General features: G+C 60.6%; 7 protein-coding genes across 7 annotated transcripts; 4 read left to right on the top strand and 3 right to left on the bottom strand.

Annotated features, from left to right (window-relative positions):
• Window positions 1-304: 304 nt before the first annotated feature.
• On the top strand, window positions 305-931 carry CYME_CMN146C (hypothetical protein, conserved; the record flags this gene model as incomplete). Its single annotated transcript, XM_005537249.1, has 1 exon — window positions 305-931. The coding sequence occupies one exon, from the start codon at window positions 305-307 to the stop codon at window positions 929-931; it is 627 nt and encodes a 208-aa protein (XP_005537306.1).
• Window positions 932-1,768: 837 nt separating this feature from the next.
• Window positions 1,769-2,125, bottom strand: CYME_CMN145C (histone H2B; the record flags this gene model as incomplete). The annotated part of the gene is made up of 1 exon (XM_005537248.1): window positions 1,769-2,125. One exon carries the CDS (start codon window positions 2,123-2,125, stop codon window positions 1,769-1,771), a length of 357 nt encoding a protein of 118 aa, XP_005537305.1.
• A 1,764-nt stretch (window positions 2,126-3,889) lies between these two features.
• Window positions 3,890-4,243, top strand: CYME_CMN170C (histone H2A; the record flags this gene model as incomplete). The annotated part of the gene is made up of 1 exon (XM_005537247.1): window positions 3,890-4,243. One exon carries the CDS (start codon window positions 3,890-3,892, stop codon window positions 4,241-4,243), a length of 354 nt encoding a protein of 117 aa, XP_005537304.1.
• A 606-nt stretch (window positions 4,244-4,849) lies between these two features.
• Window positions 4,850-5,161, bottom strand: CYME_CMN169C (histone H4; the record flags this gene model as incomplete). Its single annotated transcript, XM_005537246.1, has 1 exon — window positions 4,850-5,161. One exon carries the CDS (start codon window positions 5,159-5,161, stop codon window positions 4,850-4,852), a length of 312 nt encoding a protein of 103 aa, XP_005537303.1.
• Window positions 5,162-7,492: 2,331 nt separating this feature from the next.
• CYME_CMN165C (histone H3) lies at window positions 7,493-7,903 on the top strand (the record flags this gene model as incomplete). The annotated part of the gene is made up of 1 exon (XM_005537245.1): window positions 7,493-7,903. The coding sequence occupies one exon, from the start codon at window positions 7,493-7,495 to the stop codon at window positions 7,901-7,903; it is 411 nt and encodes a 136-aa protein (XP_005537302.1).
• A 1,665-nt stretch (window positions 7,904-9,568) lies between these two features.
• CYME_CMN164C (hypothetical protein) lies at window positions 9,569-10,504 on the bottom strand (the record flags this gene model as incomplete). Its single annotated transcript, XM_005537244.1, has 1 exon — window positions 9,569-10,504. The coding sequence occupies one exon, from the start codon at window positions 10,502-10,504 to the stop codon at window positions 9,569-9,571; it is 936 nt and encodes a 311-aa protein (XP_005537301.1).
• Window positions 10,505-11,098: 594 nt separating this feature from the next.
• On the top strand, window positions 11,099-12,691 carry CYME_CMN163C (similar to variable flagellar number protein; the record flags this gene model as incomplete). Its single annotated transcript, XM_005537243.1, has 1 exon — window positions 11,099-12,691. The coding sequence occupies one exon, from the start codon at window positions 11,099-11,101 to the stop codon at window positions 12,689-12,691; it is 1,593 nt and encodes a 530-aa protein (XP_005537300.1).
• Window positions 12,692-12,816: the final 125 nt, after the last annotated feature.

Genomic DNA, 12,816 nt, shown 5'->3' with positions numbered 1-12,816 from the left:
CCAGTTGGAATGTCCAGGCTATATGCCTACAGAAACCCTCGAAATACAGATCGAAAAGTAGGAACAAAGCGGGTAGTTCAGCGTTCCCTGTCGATCGGGCATGCGTGTGTCGCGCAGCCGCTTTCGCCCTGCACGAGGACGGCACCGGCAGCAGCGCTCTTGACTGTCACAGTACCTCTGGGACGCGCTTTTCGGAGGAGTCGCTGCGCTGGGCTAGGCTACGCTGGGCGAGGCCGAAACTGAGCCCCAGCAGGGGAGGTTCACCTTCCGTAAAGCTGGGTGTGTATATTTTGGTTGAGTGCTCATGGATCGGCCGCTCGTGGGTCTGAGGGTGCGCCTTGTGCTGGACGAATGTGTGCCGGACGCGCCTACGGAGCCGTCGGTACCTGCTGGCATTGAGGGTATTGTTTTCGCGTATGATGAGCGTCGGAACCTTTTGGTGGTTTGTACGCCTTCGTCATCGGGTGCAGATCTGTACGATGTGCACGTTCTACGGGCTTCGCACGTGGCAGAAGTGCAGGTTCTGAGCGAGGGCATCGAAGCGAGTCAGCGGCAGTCGCGCTGGCGGAGTGGACGCGAGCGAGCGCTATTCTCTGGCGGTTCCCTTCCTGCACTCAGTATCGAGGCACTCCGGCAGCGCGAGAGTCGGAGTTTAGCCCGGGCGCGTGAGCGGTCTTCGAAGCTCGGGCGGGGCGTGAGTGTGCTCGGCCAACTGGTCTTCGACGCCCTCGACAGGACGCTGCCGTGTCGCTGGGACGAGCCGAACATAATCGTGCTTGACTCTGTCTATGTGCCGCCGCCGTATACAGCGGAGGGAGTTCGCTCGCTGGACGACGACGAGGCTGCGGCGCAGCGGGTACGACTCGTGCTCGAGCGCGAGCTTCCACGACTCGTAGCGGGCTCAGCAGCTCTGGACCCACAGGACGGGTAACCCGTCCAAGGAACGCTGTTCATGCACCGCCAGCGCCCGCTGAAATACCCAAGTTGCGGTCACAGAGCACGGGATGGGTGTATGGAAGCAGCGAAGACGCGTTGGACGGGCCGTGCGGCGCCCGCCCCAGTCACTGATGCTTCCACTGGTCGTGCGAGCGGGTATCCGCGATGCATCCAGTAGAGGTCGCTACGACATGTCGAGCTCGTGCGCAGGACAGCCGCCGTCGCGTGCATGGACCTTGCAGTGTCTGGAACAAAAAAGCGCAAAGGGCGTGTGGAGGTATCTCCTCGAGCGCGGCACCGGCATCGACAGTGGGCTATGCACTGCAAGTGGGCGGCTTGAACTGTGAGCTGACGCTGCCCCTGTGCAGCCACCATCAGCAGCACCCTCTGATAGGTACCGGGACTCGGACCGGCACGGGCAGCAAAGAAGCATGGATGCTGGAAGCGACGCGGATACCGGTACTCGGACCGGAACCTGCAGCAAAGAACCATGGACGCTGGAAGCGACGCGGATACCGGTACTCGGACTGGTACGGGCAGCAAAGAAGCGTGTATGCTGGAAGCGACGCGGATACCGGTACTCGGACTGGTACGGGCAGCAAAGAAGCGTGTATGCTGGAAGCGACGCGGATACCGGTACTCGGACCGGCGCGGGCAGCAAAGAAGCGTGTATGCTGGAAGCGACGCGGATACCAGTACTCGGACCGGTACGGGCAGCAAAGAAGCGTGTATGCTGGAAGCGACGCGGATACCGGCACTCGGACCGGCACGGGCAGCCGGCCCGCCAGGAGCGCACCCAGCAGTCGAGACATGCACAGGCGACGTAAACGTTTTACTGGCTTGAGGTGTATTTGGTGACAGCCTTGGTGCCCTCGGAGACGGCGTGCTTCGCAAGCTCGCCCGGCAGCAGCAGGCGCACTGCAGTCTGGATCTCCCGCGACGTCAGCGTCTTCGTCTTATTGTACTGCGCAAGCTTGCTCGCCTCCGACGCAATCCGCTCGAACAGGTCGTTCACAAAAGAGTTCATAATAGACATCGCCTTCGAGCTGATGCCCGTGTCCGGGTGCACCTGCTTCAGAACCTTGTAGATGTAGATGCTGTACGTCTCGAGGCGCTTGCGCTTCTTCTTGTCGATACTAGCGGGCGCCTTCGCCACCTTCTTCGCAACAGTCTTCCCTTTCATAGCCATGTCTCGGGTTCGCAGTCAGACACACTCGAGCGATAGCGCTCACGGTTACAGAGCAACAACAGCTGGGCACGCGCAAACACACGCGGGCAGGGACACAAAGACGCACACAGGCCAGGCACTTGTCGAGGCAGACCCGCGTGTACCGTGTAACACAGCGCCAAGGCGGAAGAGCGGGGGCGCGCTGCCTGCCAAGCGCCCAGAGGCACCTGCGCATCCGGCGCTGCGGATGGCACGCGTACGCACGTTCGGCAAGGGCGGATCGCGATCGGCTGGCGCGCGCGATCTGAGCCGCCGCGATCGGCGGTGCTCGCGCTGCCGGCGCACATCTCTGGCGCGCGGTGCGGACGCGCAGCGGCGCGATCCGTGCGCACGGAATGTAGCACAGCGATCGCGTGATCGCAAGCGCGCTTGTCAGCAGATCGAGAGACTCGCGGACCTGCGCGCGTTCAAGAATCAGCTCGTGGTCCCCGGCGGGAGTGTCCGCTTGCCGACAGCCCTTCAGATCGCTGGACTCGCGGACCTGCGCCGGATGAGGGCACGGTATCGCGTGCCCGAGTGCTCACGAGGCATCGGAGGATCGGGTGCGAAAGCAGTGCCGATCACTGCCATTGGCGACCGCGCGACACCGGGTGATCTGCAAGAATGGCTGCGAAGCAAGATCTATCGCCTGCCCGCTCCGTGCTGCGCCATCGTCAATGCCTAAGACTGAATCATGCGGTCGCCCGATCGCTGACGAAGGCCGACGAATGGCGCAGGGGCGAGTCTCTAGTACCGGAAAACAGCAGAGCTACAGAATCGATTGCGAGGTCGCCCGATCGCTGACGAAGGACCACGAATGGCGCAGGGGCGAGTCTCTAGTACCGGGAAACAGTAGAGCTGGCCGAATCGATTGCGAGGTCGCCCGATCGCTGACGAAGGACCACGAATGGCGCAGGGGCGAGTCTCTAGTACCGGGAAACAGTAGAGCTGGCCGAATCGATTGCGAGGTCGCCCGATCGCTGACGAAGGATGATGTATGGTGAAGGAGCGAGTCTCTAGTACCGGGAAACAGTAGAGCTGGCCGAATCCATTGCGAGGTCGCCCGATCGCTGACGAAGGACCACGAATGGCGCAGGGGCGAGTCTCGAGTACCGGGAAACAGTAGAGCTGGCCGAATCGATTGGGAGGTCTCCCGATCGCTGACGAAGGATGATGAATGGCGCAGGGGCGAGTTGCCGGCACCAGCAGCCACGCAGCATCGCACAGTCGATCGGACGATCGAAGACGATGTACGAGGAGTGACGCATCGCAGCGATTCGCTGGCACGAGCAAAACATAGCGCTGCAGGGTCGTTCGCCAGATCGCCAGATCGTACACGATGTACGAAGACTGAAGCAGGGCAGCGATGCGCGGTGTCGCCGCGTAGATCGCCCGATCGCCAGATCGCTCGATCACCCGCTCTGTACCAGGTGCCAGTCCGGTATTCCAGCGCGATGGCGATCCATGATCGACACCTGCGCATCGCGCGCATCCGCCGCGGATCGCGAACAAACGCGTGCCCCTGGCTCCCGCAGCAGACGCCACCACGGTACGGCGCGCCTGTGCCGCTCGCAACCACCGCTGCAACACTTGGCGTTCTCGTACTCGCGACTGATACCGTGTGACACAGCGCTCTGTGTCGCTCCTGCTCTCGTCTCACTTCTCTGCCGTCGACGGGTATACCGCTGCGGCTGCTGTTTCTCTCGCGGTCGGTCTCTCGCGTTCTCTCTCGAAGCTTTCAGCACCATGGCGCCCAAGGGCAAGGCAAAGTCACGCTCCAGCAAAGCAGGTTTGCAGTTTCCGGTGGGGCGCGTCCACCGGTACCTGCGAGACGGCGGGTACGCGGAGCGCATCGGCGCTGGCGCGCCCGTCTACCTCGCTGCAGTCATGGAGTACCTGACCGCCGAGGTTCTCGAGCTGGCGGGCAACGCTGCGCGCGACAACAAGAAGACGCGCATCATCCCGCGTCATATCCAGCTGGCGATCCGCAACGACGAGGAGCTGAACAAGCTCCTGGCGGACGTGACCATTGCGTCTGGCGGCGTGTTGCCGAATATCCACGCAGTGCTTCTCCCGAAGAAGAAAGCCAAAGGCGAGTAAACTGGTGTTCTGCTTAACCCGATTTGTTTCCTGCGTCCAGCATCCGAGTCCCCGGCGAATGCCGTCCCTTCCCTGCGTGCCGAAGACGATCGCTCGAACTGTCGAGGCATGCAGTTGCCCGGCAACCGATACTTCATACGGTGAGATACACTGCATACAGAACATGCTTTCTGTGCAGACGTCTATCACTGAGACGCTGTCGTCCGCTATGGTTTGTATACGTTTCCAATTCAACATATACAGACGCTACGCAAGGCCGTTGCGATGGCGCTCGACGGCTTGGTTCCAGGAAGGTCGCTGGATACTCCACGTACGGCCATCGGCGATGCTAGCAGGGCTACCAAGACGTTTCGGACAGGATACCCACCTGAGCGCTTTATTCAGGGCGCTGGGCGATGCGGCCGCGCGAGCGTTCGCACGACTGGAGTCCATCCAAGGGGAGGTTAAAAAACAATGACGCTATGCGATGTCCCTCGCTGCATCTATGTTTTCAGGGCTTACACAAAAGCGAAGATTGCGGTAAGTTTGTGCATAGAACTGAGAGTTTATATGAAATGTACGCAGAAGCAAAGGTCTTTACGTACTCGGTTGCAGCGAGCACAACGCTTAGCCACCAAAGCCGTAGAGCGTACGGCCCTGGCGCTTCAGCGCGTACACGACGTCCATCGCGGTCACCGTCTTGCGCCGGCCGTGCTCCGTATACGTCACCGCGTCGCGGATCACCGACTCCAGAAATACCTTCAGAACGTTCCGCGTCTCCTCGTAGATGAGGCCGGAGATGCGCTTCACACCGCCGCGGCGCGCCAGACGCCGGATAGCAGGCTTCGTAATACCCTGGATGTTGTCGCGCAGAATCTTGCGGTGGCGCTTCGCACCGCCCTTCCCGAGACCCTTGCCGCCCTTGCCACGACCTGACATTGTTTCAAAAGATAAGCTAGCTCACAAGCAAACAAACACGCAGAAGAAGAGCAAACACAGGCTCAACCGTAGACGTGCGCGCGCGTAAACGAGAACGCAAACGCAAGCACACGCGCGAAGAGAATCGTAAACGAGAACGCACGCACAGACGCAAGCACGCGATGCGCACGGCGGCGGTACACGAACGTCACAGACGAAATGCTGCGGGTAGCGCGCACGCACACACACAGAGACACACGCTCACAAGCAGCTCGCACACAGAGAGAGCGGGAGAGACGGGTTCAGACACAGGCCGGGGATGCACGCAAACTCGGATGCGCGCCTCTGGCCGGTGGTTGATCGCTGCGAGTACCTGGGGACTCTATGCGGGGCGGAGAGCGCCAAGGCTTGCCGGAGGTGACGCCTGTGTGCGACCGGCGCCGGGGCCCTGCTGCAGCGCCGGCAGCGCGCTTGTTCGCGTTGAGCGCTGCGCTGGCGGTGCGTGCGGCGGGTGTTCCGGGTGATGGTGTGCGTTGCGTGCCGCGAGCCGGTACGCGCTGCTTGGTGCGTGTGTGATCGGTTTCGAACACGGAGCGCGAGGCTGTGATTGTGGGACCGGCGGGTGGCGCGATCTGGCGCCGGCTGGTGCGCGGATCGTGCGCGCCAGTTGGCGCGCGCGCGCGTCATCGGTGCGGCGCATTGAAACGGAGCGCGCGATCCGATGAGCACGTCGGCGCACGGGCGCCCTGTGCGCGCATTGCTCGATCGCGGCGCTGGGCTGCGGCTGGTGTATCTGGCGCCGCCGTGGCGCTCGTGGTCTCGTGCGCGCAGCTGTCCGGAGCGGTGCCCGGCAGCGGTGTATCTGGCGCCGCCGTGGCGCTCGTGGTCTCGTGCGCGCAGCTGTCCGGAGCGGTGCCCGGCAGCGGTGGATGCTGGCGCATGGCGCTCGTCAGGGCGGTGATGCCGCAGGCCCAGGAGCCAACCGGAGCTCGCCGCCCGACGACTAGGTAACGCGGGAAGCAGGACTGGCGCCGGGCACCTCTGCGTCGGTGGATCGGGCATGACGCGTTCAGCACGGCTGACCGGAAGCTTGCGGTGGTGGTATCGGTGATTTGGAGCATAGATCAGTGGCGCTTGGGGTCGTTTCAATGGTGCATTCTGGAATGCAGCATAGACCGGTCGGAATCGGAGGGCGACACTCGTCGAGCGGCGTTGCACCATATAGAGCAGTGCTGGCTGGGGCACGCACATTGTCCAGTCTGTCATCACACTGCTCGCATCAGTGCTGAGCGGAACCTGTGAATCGCCCATTCGTTTACCCAACATGCTGCTGAGCAGACTCCATTCCACGAGGCGTCAGAGTGTCCATTTACGAAGCAGATGTACCGCTCGCGGCCCGCCGGTCATCAAGCCGGATATGTGGGAGGCGGCGCTGCCGATCGGATCCCGCCAATCTCGCATTCCGCATCGCTGATGCTATGACACCTGTTGTCGTAAAGCCCATGCTGCACCCTTGAAAGCTTGCGGTAAGCTGCCCGTCGTTGGAGCCGTGATATCGCGTGCGCTCTCTCCGCTGCAAGCTCGCAGAGAAGGACTGGAATCTTCCGCGAGACGCATTTTCGCCGGAACCCAGCCCCGCGATGTCGTCTCCTCAGCGGGCGCTCCCGGACTTTGGGAGACTCACAGGTATGTCCTCAGCAGTGATGCACGCGAGACCGATGTATCGGCATGCACCATCCGGGTGATGAGGCTATCGCGAGTGGTAGCTGCGCTTTTGAATGCACTGCGTATCTTCGGCTCATCGCTCCAAATGCATGCAAGACCGATCTATCGATATACACAAGTCGGGTGATGAGACTACTGTCAGCAGTGGCTGTACTTCCGAATGCAGTGCATATCCTGGACTCAGTGCTGCAAATGCATGCCAGACCGATCTATCGATATACACTAGTCGGGTGATGAGACTATCGTCGGCGCCAGCTGTACTTTCTGATCTGCACCGGGCGTCTCCTGGTCTCGTAGCCGGAGACGGCGCGCGATCCACTACCGAGGCATGCGAGATCGCTGAAGCACCAAGATCGCCCGCATCGCAAGATCGCTCACGCGTGCACCCCGCTGGTGGCGCGCACGCGTCTCGCCGATCGCACTCACCACCCGCACGCGGGCGATCGGCACCATCTCCTCCGTTGACGCCTGATCATGCGCCAGCGGCCGCAGCGCCAATGGCGCGGCCTACGGGCGCCGCCGACTACATCTGCCACGACGATTCCGTTTGCCGTTGTCGTTCGAGTCGCAGCGCTCTCGACGTTCTTGCTGGGTGACTTAGCTCTCGACCAAAGCTCTCTGACTAGTATGGCGCGCACGAAACAAACTGCTCGCAAGTCGACCGGTGGCAAGGCGCCTCGGAAGCAGCTGGCAACCAAGGCTGCACGCAAGTCGGCACCGTCTGTGGGCGGTGTGAAGAAGCCGCACCGTTACCGCCCCGGTACGGTGGCGCTTCGCGAGATCCGGCGCTACCAAAAGTCTACGGAGCTGCTTATCCGGAAGCTTCCTTTCCAGCGCCTGGTGCGAGAGATAGCGCAGGACTTCAAGACGGACCTGCGCTTCCAGTCGTCTGCGGTGCTGGCGCTGCAGGAGGCTGCCGAGGCCTACCTCGTGAACCTGTTTGAGGATACGAACCTGTGCGCGATTCACGCGAAGCGTGTGACGATTATGCCGAAGGATATCCAGCTGGCACGCCGCATCCGTGGTGAACGGGCTTAAGGCGGTGCTTGCTCACAACTGGTGCCGCCGAGCGGGTGCAGCGTCCTGTGGGTGCCGCCGAGCGTCGCGCTCGTTGGCGCTCGCGGCCTCGCCTGCAGTGTGCGAGCACTGCATCAACTCTCTCCGTAAAGCTTGCGTCGCTCTTGACACGCTACACACCCGAGCGCATATGTGTGACTTTGGAGGCGCCTGGGTCCGCCTGCGGTACTGGTGCGCGGCTGACGCGCCCGTCGTCTACGTGGAACGCGCCCAGGGGCGTCTATTTGGGCGGACTTGTAAACCTCGACAAGTGTTTATGTTTGTGTAAGCGCACCACCGCTGTGTGGTAGGTCACGACTCTGCGCACTCGGCGGCTTGCCTTGCGCTTGTCCACTGATTCGTATCGTAAATGTCGACTGCTATTTGCAATCATTGCACTGCAGGAACATCCCTTGGAGTCCCGGACGCTGCACGCGTCTATATGAACCGACATACATTGCGTCTTTTTCACACTTTGCCCGCTAAACAGGCCTGTATCCATCTACATCTACGTCCGTGAAGTGCGTCGCTGCCGTGCGTCTGGCAATCCACATAGGAAACGGAGCTTCCGGTGCTTGTACACGGCGAGGCGCTTCAAAGCGCCCTCTGTCGGAATGGAGGAACGGAAGTACGCGTCTCTGTGCACTCAGTCTTGTGGAAGAAGCTGTCGCTCTGGTCTCTAAAATATCGTGCAAACGCAGCTGCCGAGTACCGGTTTCCCGCTGTAGAGCTGTAGTGCGCAAGCACTGCTGCTCGGGGTCGCTGGGCAGGGTGTCGCGGAAGATGCCAGGTGCACCGGCTTTTGCTCAAGTACAGCGGCAGATTCTCGAAACGAGACACGGGATAAGCGCCTGAGCTCCCTGTTTCACGACGAGCTACGCCTGCGAAAGAGCACGCTCCAGCACCGACGCTCACCGACAGGTCGCATCCCGCACTAGTGACGTCAGTGCTGAAGAGTAGCAGGGACGACTTGTGGCAAACAAAACAAAACGCTGAGCGATGCCTGCTGAAGCCCCTTGTCATCCATCATGGATATTCCTCGCTTGCAGCGAATAAGCATGTATTCCTGGTCATGCCAAGTTCGATGATGCTGTCTTCGCATACATCATCGCTTAACTGCTTTGTTCTCGCTATTTTTCCGGCCGGTAACAACACCCAAACACCGGATTTTGTAATCCTTGTTCCAATACGTGAACCGCACCCCAACTGCGTCAGTGAGTGCGTTACTGACGTGATGCACATCCACGAACAGAACACACTCGAGCATCGTCGCGGTTCAGGGCGGGAATCGCCTCCCGAGACTCCTGTCTGGGCTGGTCTACGCGCCTCCATATAAATGTCACTGCAAGCTCCAAGAGCGATATCGTTCCCCAGCACTTGTTTATGGATTCCGGAGCATAACCTTGCCCGCACCCTCAAGTATTCCTCACGCTGCATCGCACGACGGTGATGCTCAAAGGTTCACTCACCGACGGTCGTCAAGCCTGCGAACTCGACCAAGCGCCATACCCTGGCAAACACTGAGGCGCTCGCTCCGCCAGACAGGTTTATCGATTCAGTTTATTACACACGATAGCGCAATGGCATCCAGCTCCAGCGCAAAGCAAAAGCCCATGTGTTGGCATCGTGTTCGAGACACCGAACCGCTCACCGTCGCAGTGTTCGCGATCCAGTGCCCTGGCATTCTGCACACCGTGTTCGCCGTAATCCCACACATACATAACACATCAGGGTCGCGGTCGATTTTCCTGTGCCTTCACATGCCTCGCAAACGTGTTTCCCGGTTCCTTTGCATTTCTCACATCGAACCGTGCGTGGTCGTGCAAACGGGTTTGCCGGGTTCATGATAGCCCGCGGCTGGGCGCCCGCCTTGTACTCAAAGTCGATATTGTCGAAGCGATTCAAGGCCCTCAGCGTCGAGCTCTGATACGCATCTCTGGTAGCGCTCTCCTTCATTCGATACACATCGATCACGATCTCATCAATACCGGGAAAAGTCGCTACCTTCGTGCTACAGACGCGGACCGTTTGCCGTCCCCCAGGGAGTGATGGATGAACCATGTCGCAGGTGCACGCTCCACACACCCCGGAAGTGCATCCGCGCGGTATCCGCAGACCGAGCTCATCCGCTACCGCGAGCACAATACTGCCTGGGGGTGCCATGGTCTCAAGCTCAAGACCGCCAGGTGTGTTGATGAAACGAACCTTCACCAGGGAAGCGGCACCGGCACCGACAGCGGCGGTTTCTACTTTCCCACCAGGACGGTTTGTCGCTGGCGAACGCTCCTCGCCCGCAGTCGGTTCCTGTTGGCACCAGCAGCGAAACGCTCCAACCGTGACACGCCCCTGTCTCTCGAAGGTCGATCGACCTGTTCGCCGCGAGCGCTCGCAAAGGAGTCCAGCGTTCGGCAACCAGACCTGCCGCGTCGGACGCGCTGCTCCGCAAACAAAGGCCGGCTCTCTGGTGCATTCAGGAGTCCCAAGTGTCCTCAGTGTTCGCTCCAAGTTATCGCCTGACATTTGAGAAGCCAATTTGTTCAGACGCTTTTCCATAGCGACAGTGACGCTCCAGTCGAAGCGCATCCCCTTTACCTGCGCCGACGTGGTACCACTGGGATGCCTCTTATTCAAGGAACCTGTTGACCAGCCACTCTGAGTCGCTCGTCTCCACTCAGAGCCCTCACAACACCTCACTCGTTTCAGCTTAACGACAGTACACGCTCGGAAAGACCCAGCGCCTTCAATGAGCGCCACCAGGAACACAGGAATGAACACTGTGCGCTAGGGTATGCGAAGGAGGCAGCGGGAACGCGTGAACACAAGTGTGCGGCTGACACCGGGTGCGCCCACGGCGTTCAGCGGAAGGTTGTTACTGCCGTAGAGACTTCATCAGCGTCCCGCAAGGCGAGTGACGTGCTTGGATTTGCCTCTAGTTGACGGACTGTGCATTCACTGGAGTGGATTTAGGAAGAGAGTTCGCTAGACTGGAACCTAGGGTCGGGTATCGCTGGCGTCGTGCTCCGGCGCCCGGTGAAGCGCGTCTGGCTGCTCGACTCGGTCGCGTGCTCGATCGCACCCGGAAAGAGAGCTTTACCAGTGGGTGTGCTTCGCTAGAGCGTGTTTTCTGGGACAGTATTCACGACCTCTGCAAGCGTGTTTCGAGGGTCCGTTAAACGCATGGACAGTGACGAGCGGCAGCTTCGGGCTGGCGAGCACCGAAACCCCAGTGCGGACTGGGAGGACTTTTTCCGTGCACTAGAGCATGCTCTGGATAGCTGCCAGCAGTGCCTCACAAAAGAACGCGACCAGAAGCGTGCAATCATGGATACGCTTCGGGCGAAGCAGGAACGTGAGCGCGCGCTCGAACAAAGTCTGCTTCGCCTGGAGGAGGAGTACGCACGTCTTGAAGGAGCCTGGCTGAATGCCGAGACATCTGCCGCAGAGGCTTCATCGCGTGCCAGCGAGCTGGAAAAACTTCTTGCGGAACAAGAGTCTGCCCTGGAAGACCTCAAACGGCGAGAGGCAACTTTGTTGGCGCGCACCTCGGAGCTGGACGTGCACTCTGAGGTTACAAGTCGACTCGCTGCAGCTGAACGCGAAATCGAGCAGCTGCAGCGTGCGCTCACCGAGCGGACGCGTGAACTTGCTGAAGTCCGAAAAGCGCATATACGGAGCACGGCGGATACGGAGGCACAGATCCACACGCTCGAGTCGACGTGTGAACAGCTGGAAGCACGTCTTGCAGAGGAGCGCTCTCGAGTCCGTATCGCACGCGAGGAGCAACAGGAGCTTGAGCGAGAGCGCGTGCGGCTCGAGGGCGAAGTCGCTGCTGCTCGAGCTCAGCTCGAAGATGTGCTCAGCAAGGCAGGTGAGGAAGTCTGCGTGTGGAAGGATACGTGTGCAGCGCTGGAGAAAGAGCGGGACGCCTTGCATGCTCGCGTGCTAGCGTTCGAGAAAGCGTCTTCATCTTCGACGACGATGAATGCTGGTGCTGACGCTGGCCCCACAACGGGACCTGCGACCATGTCGCCACTGGGGAAGCGGCCTCGACGCTCCTTGCTGGCATCACCCGCACAACGGGTCCCGGTGGAGACGAGGGATCCCCGGAGCGGACGCCCGTCGCCTTTCTTTGGCTCCGTCCAGAGGCGCCTGCTGCAGACGCCGACGCTTCGCTCGCCCGTTTCTTACGTCTTTGCTGAAGACGGCATTGCAGGTGCAGCGGCGGACAAGGCCACACCGGCGACGGTGGCGGCTATTCCGTCGGAGGCATCCTGGGAGCGGCTCGCCCGCGAGGGCCGTCACCTCTCCTACATGCGCTCGCTATTGGGCGAACTTGAAGCGCGTCTGCCGCTGTTAGAGGAGCAGAAGCGTCGGTTTCAGTTTGTCATCGCACAGTTCGATCGGATGCATCGGGCACTGCAGGAGTCGGAGCTTGCAACAGAGCACTGGAAACAACGAGCCGCCACTGTCGAGCGCGAGCAAGCGCAGCTCAACGAGCAGCTTCAGCAGTACAAAGACGCTTTTGAGCACCAAAAACAACGCATCCAAGAGCTGGAGGGTCTTGTAGCGTCCACAGAAGCATCGACAGGCGCCACTGCGTCGATGACGGTACCAGCGCACCAGCTTGCCCAGCTCGAAGCCGAACTCGAACACATACGCCGACAACGCCAGGAGTTTGAAGCGGTGGTGAACGCTGTCGTGAAACAACGTGATCTCTATCGTCAACTGCTCCTGCGATCCCTGCGTGGTGAGCAGGTAGCGCCACCCTAGGCTTGCATAACCCTGTTTATGACACTGTCTAGAAATGGATGTGAAGGCGTTGCTGTAGGTTTCGCTCCGCTCCCAGCTCTCACGTAGAGCGTGCGGGGAAAGCAGCAATGATCCCGGGAATGCCT

This window comes from Cyanidioschyzon merolae, chromosome 14 (assembly GCF_000091205.1).
Source record: "Cyanidioschyzon merolae strain 10D DNA, chromosome 14, complete genome".
NCBI lineage: Eukaryota > Rhodophyta > Bangiophyceae > Cyanidiales > Cyanidiaceae > Cyanidioschyzon > Cyanidioschyzon merolae.
This window is presented reverse-complemented; position numbering and strand designations above follow the sequence as displayed.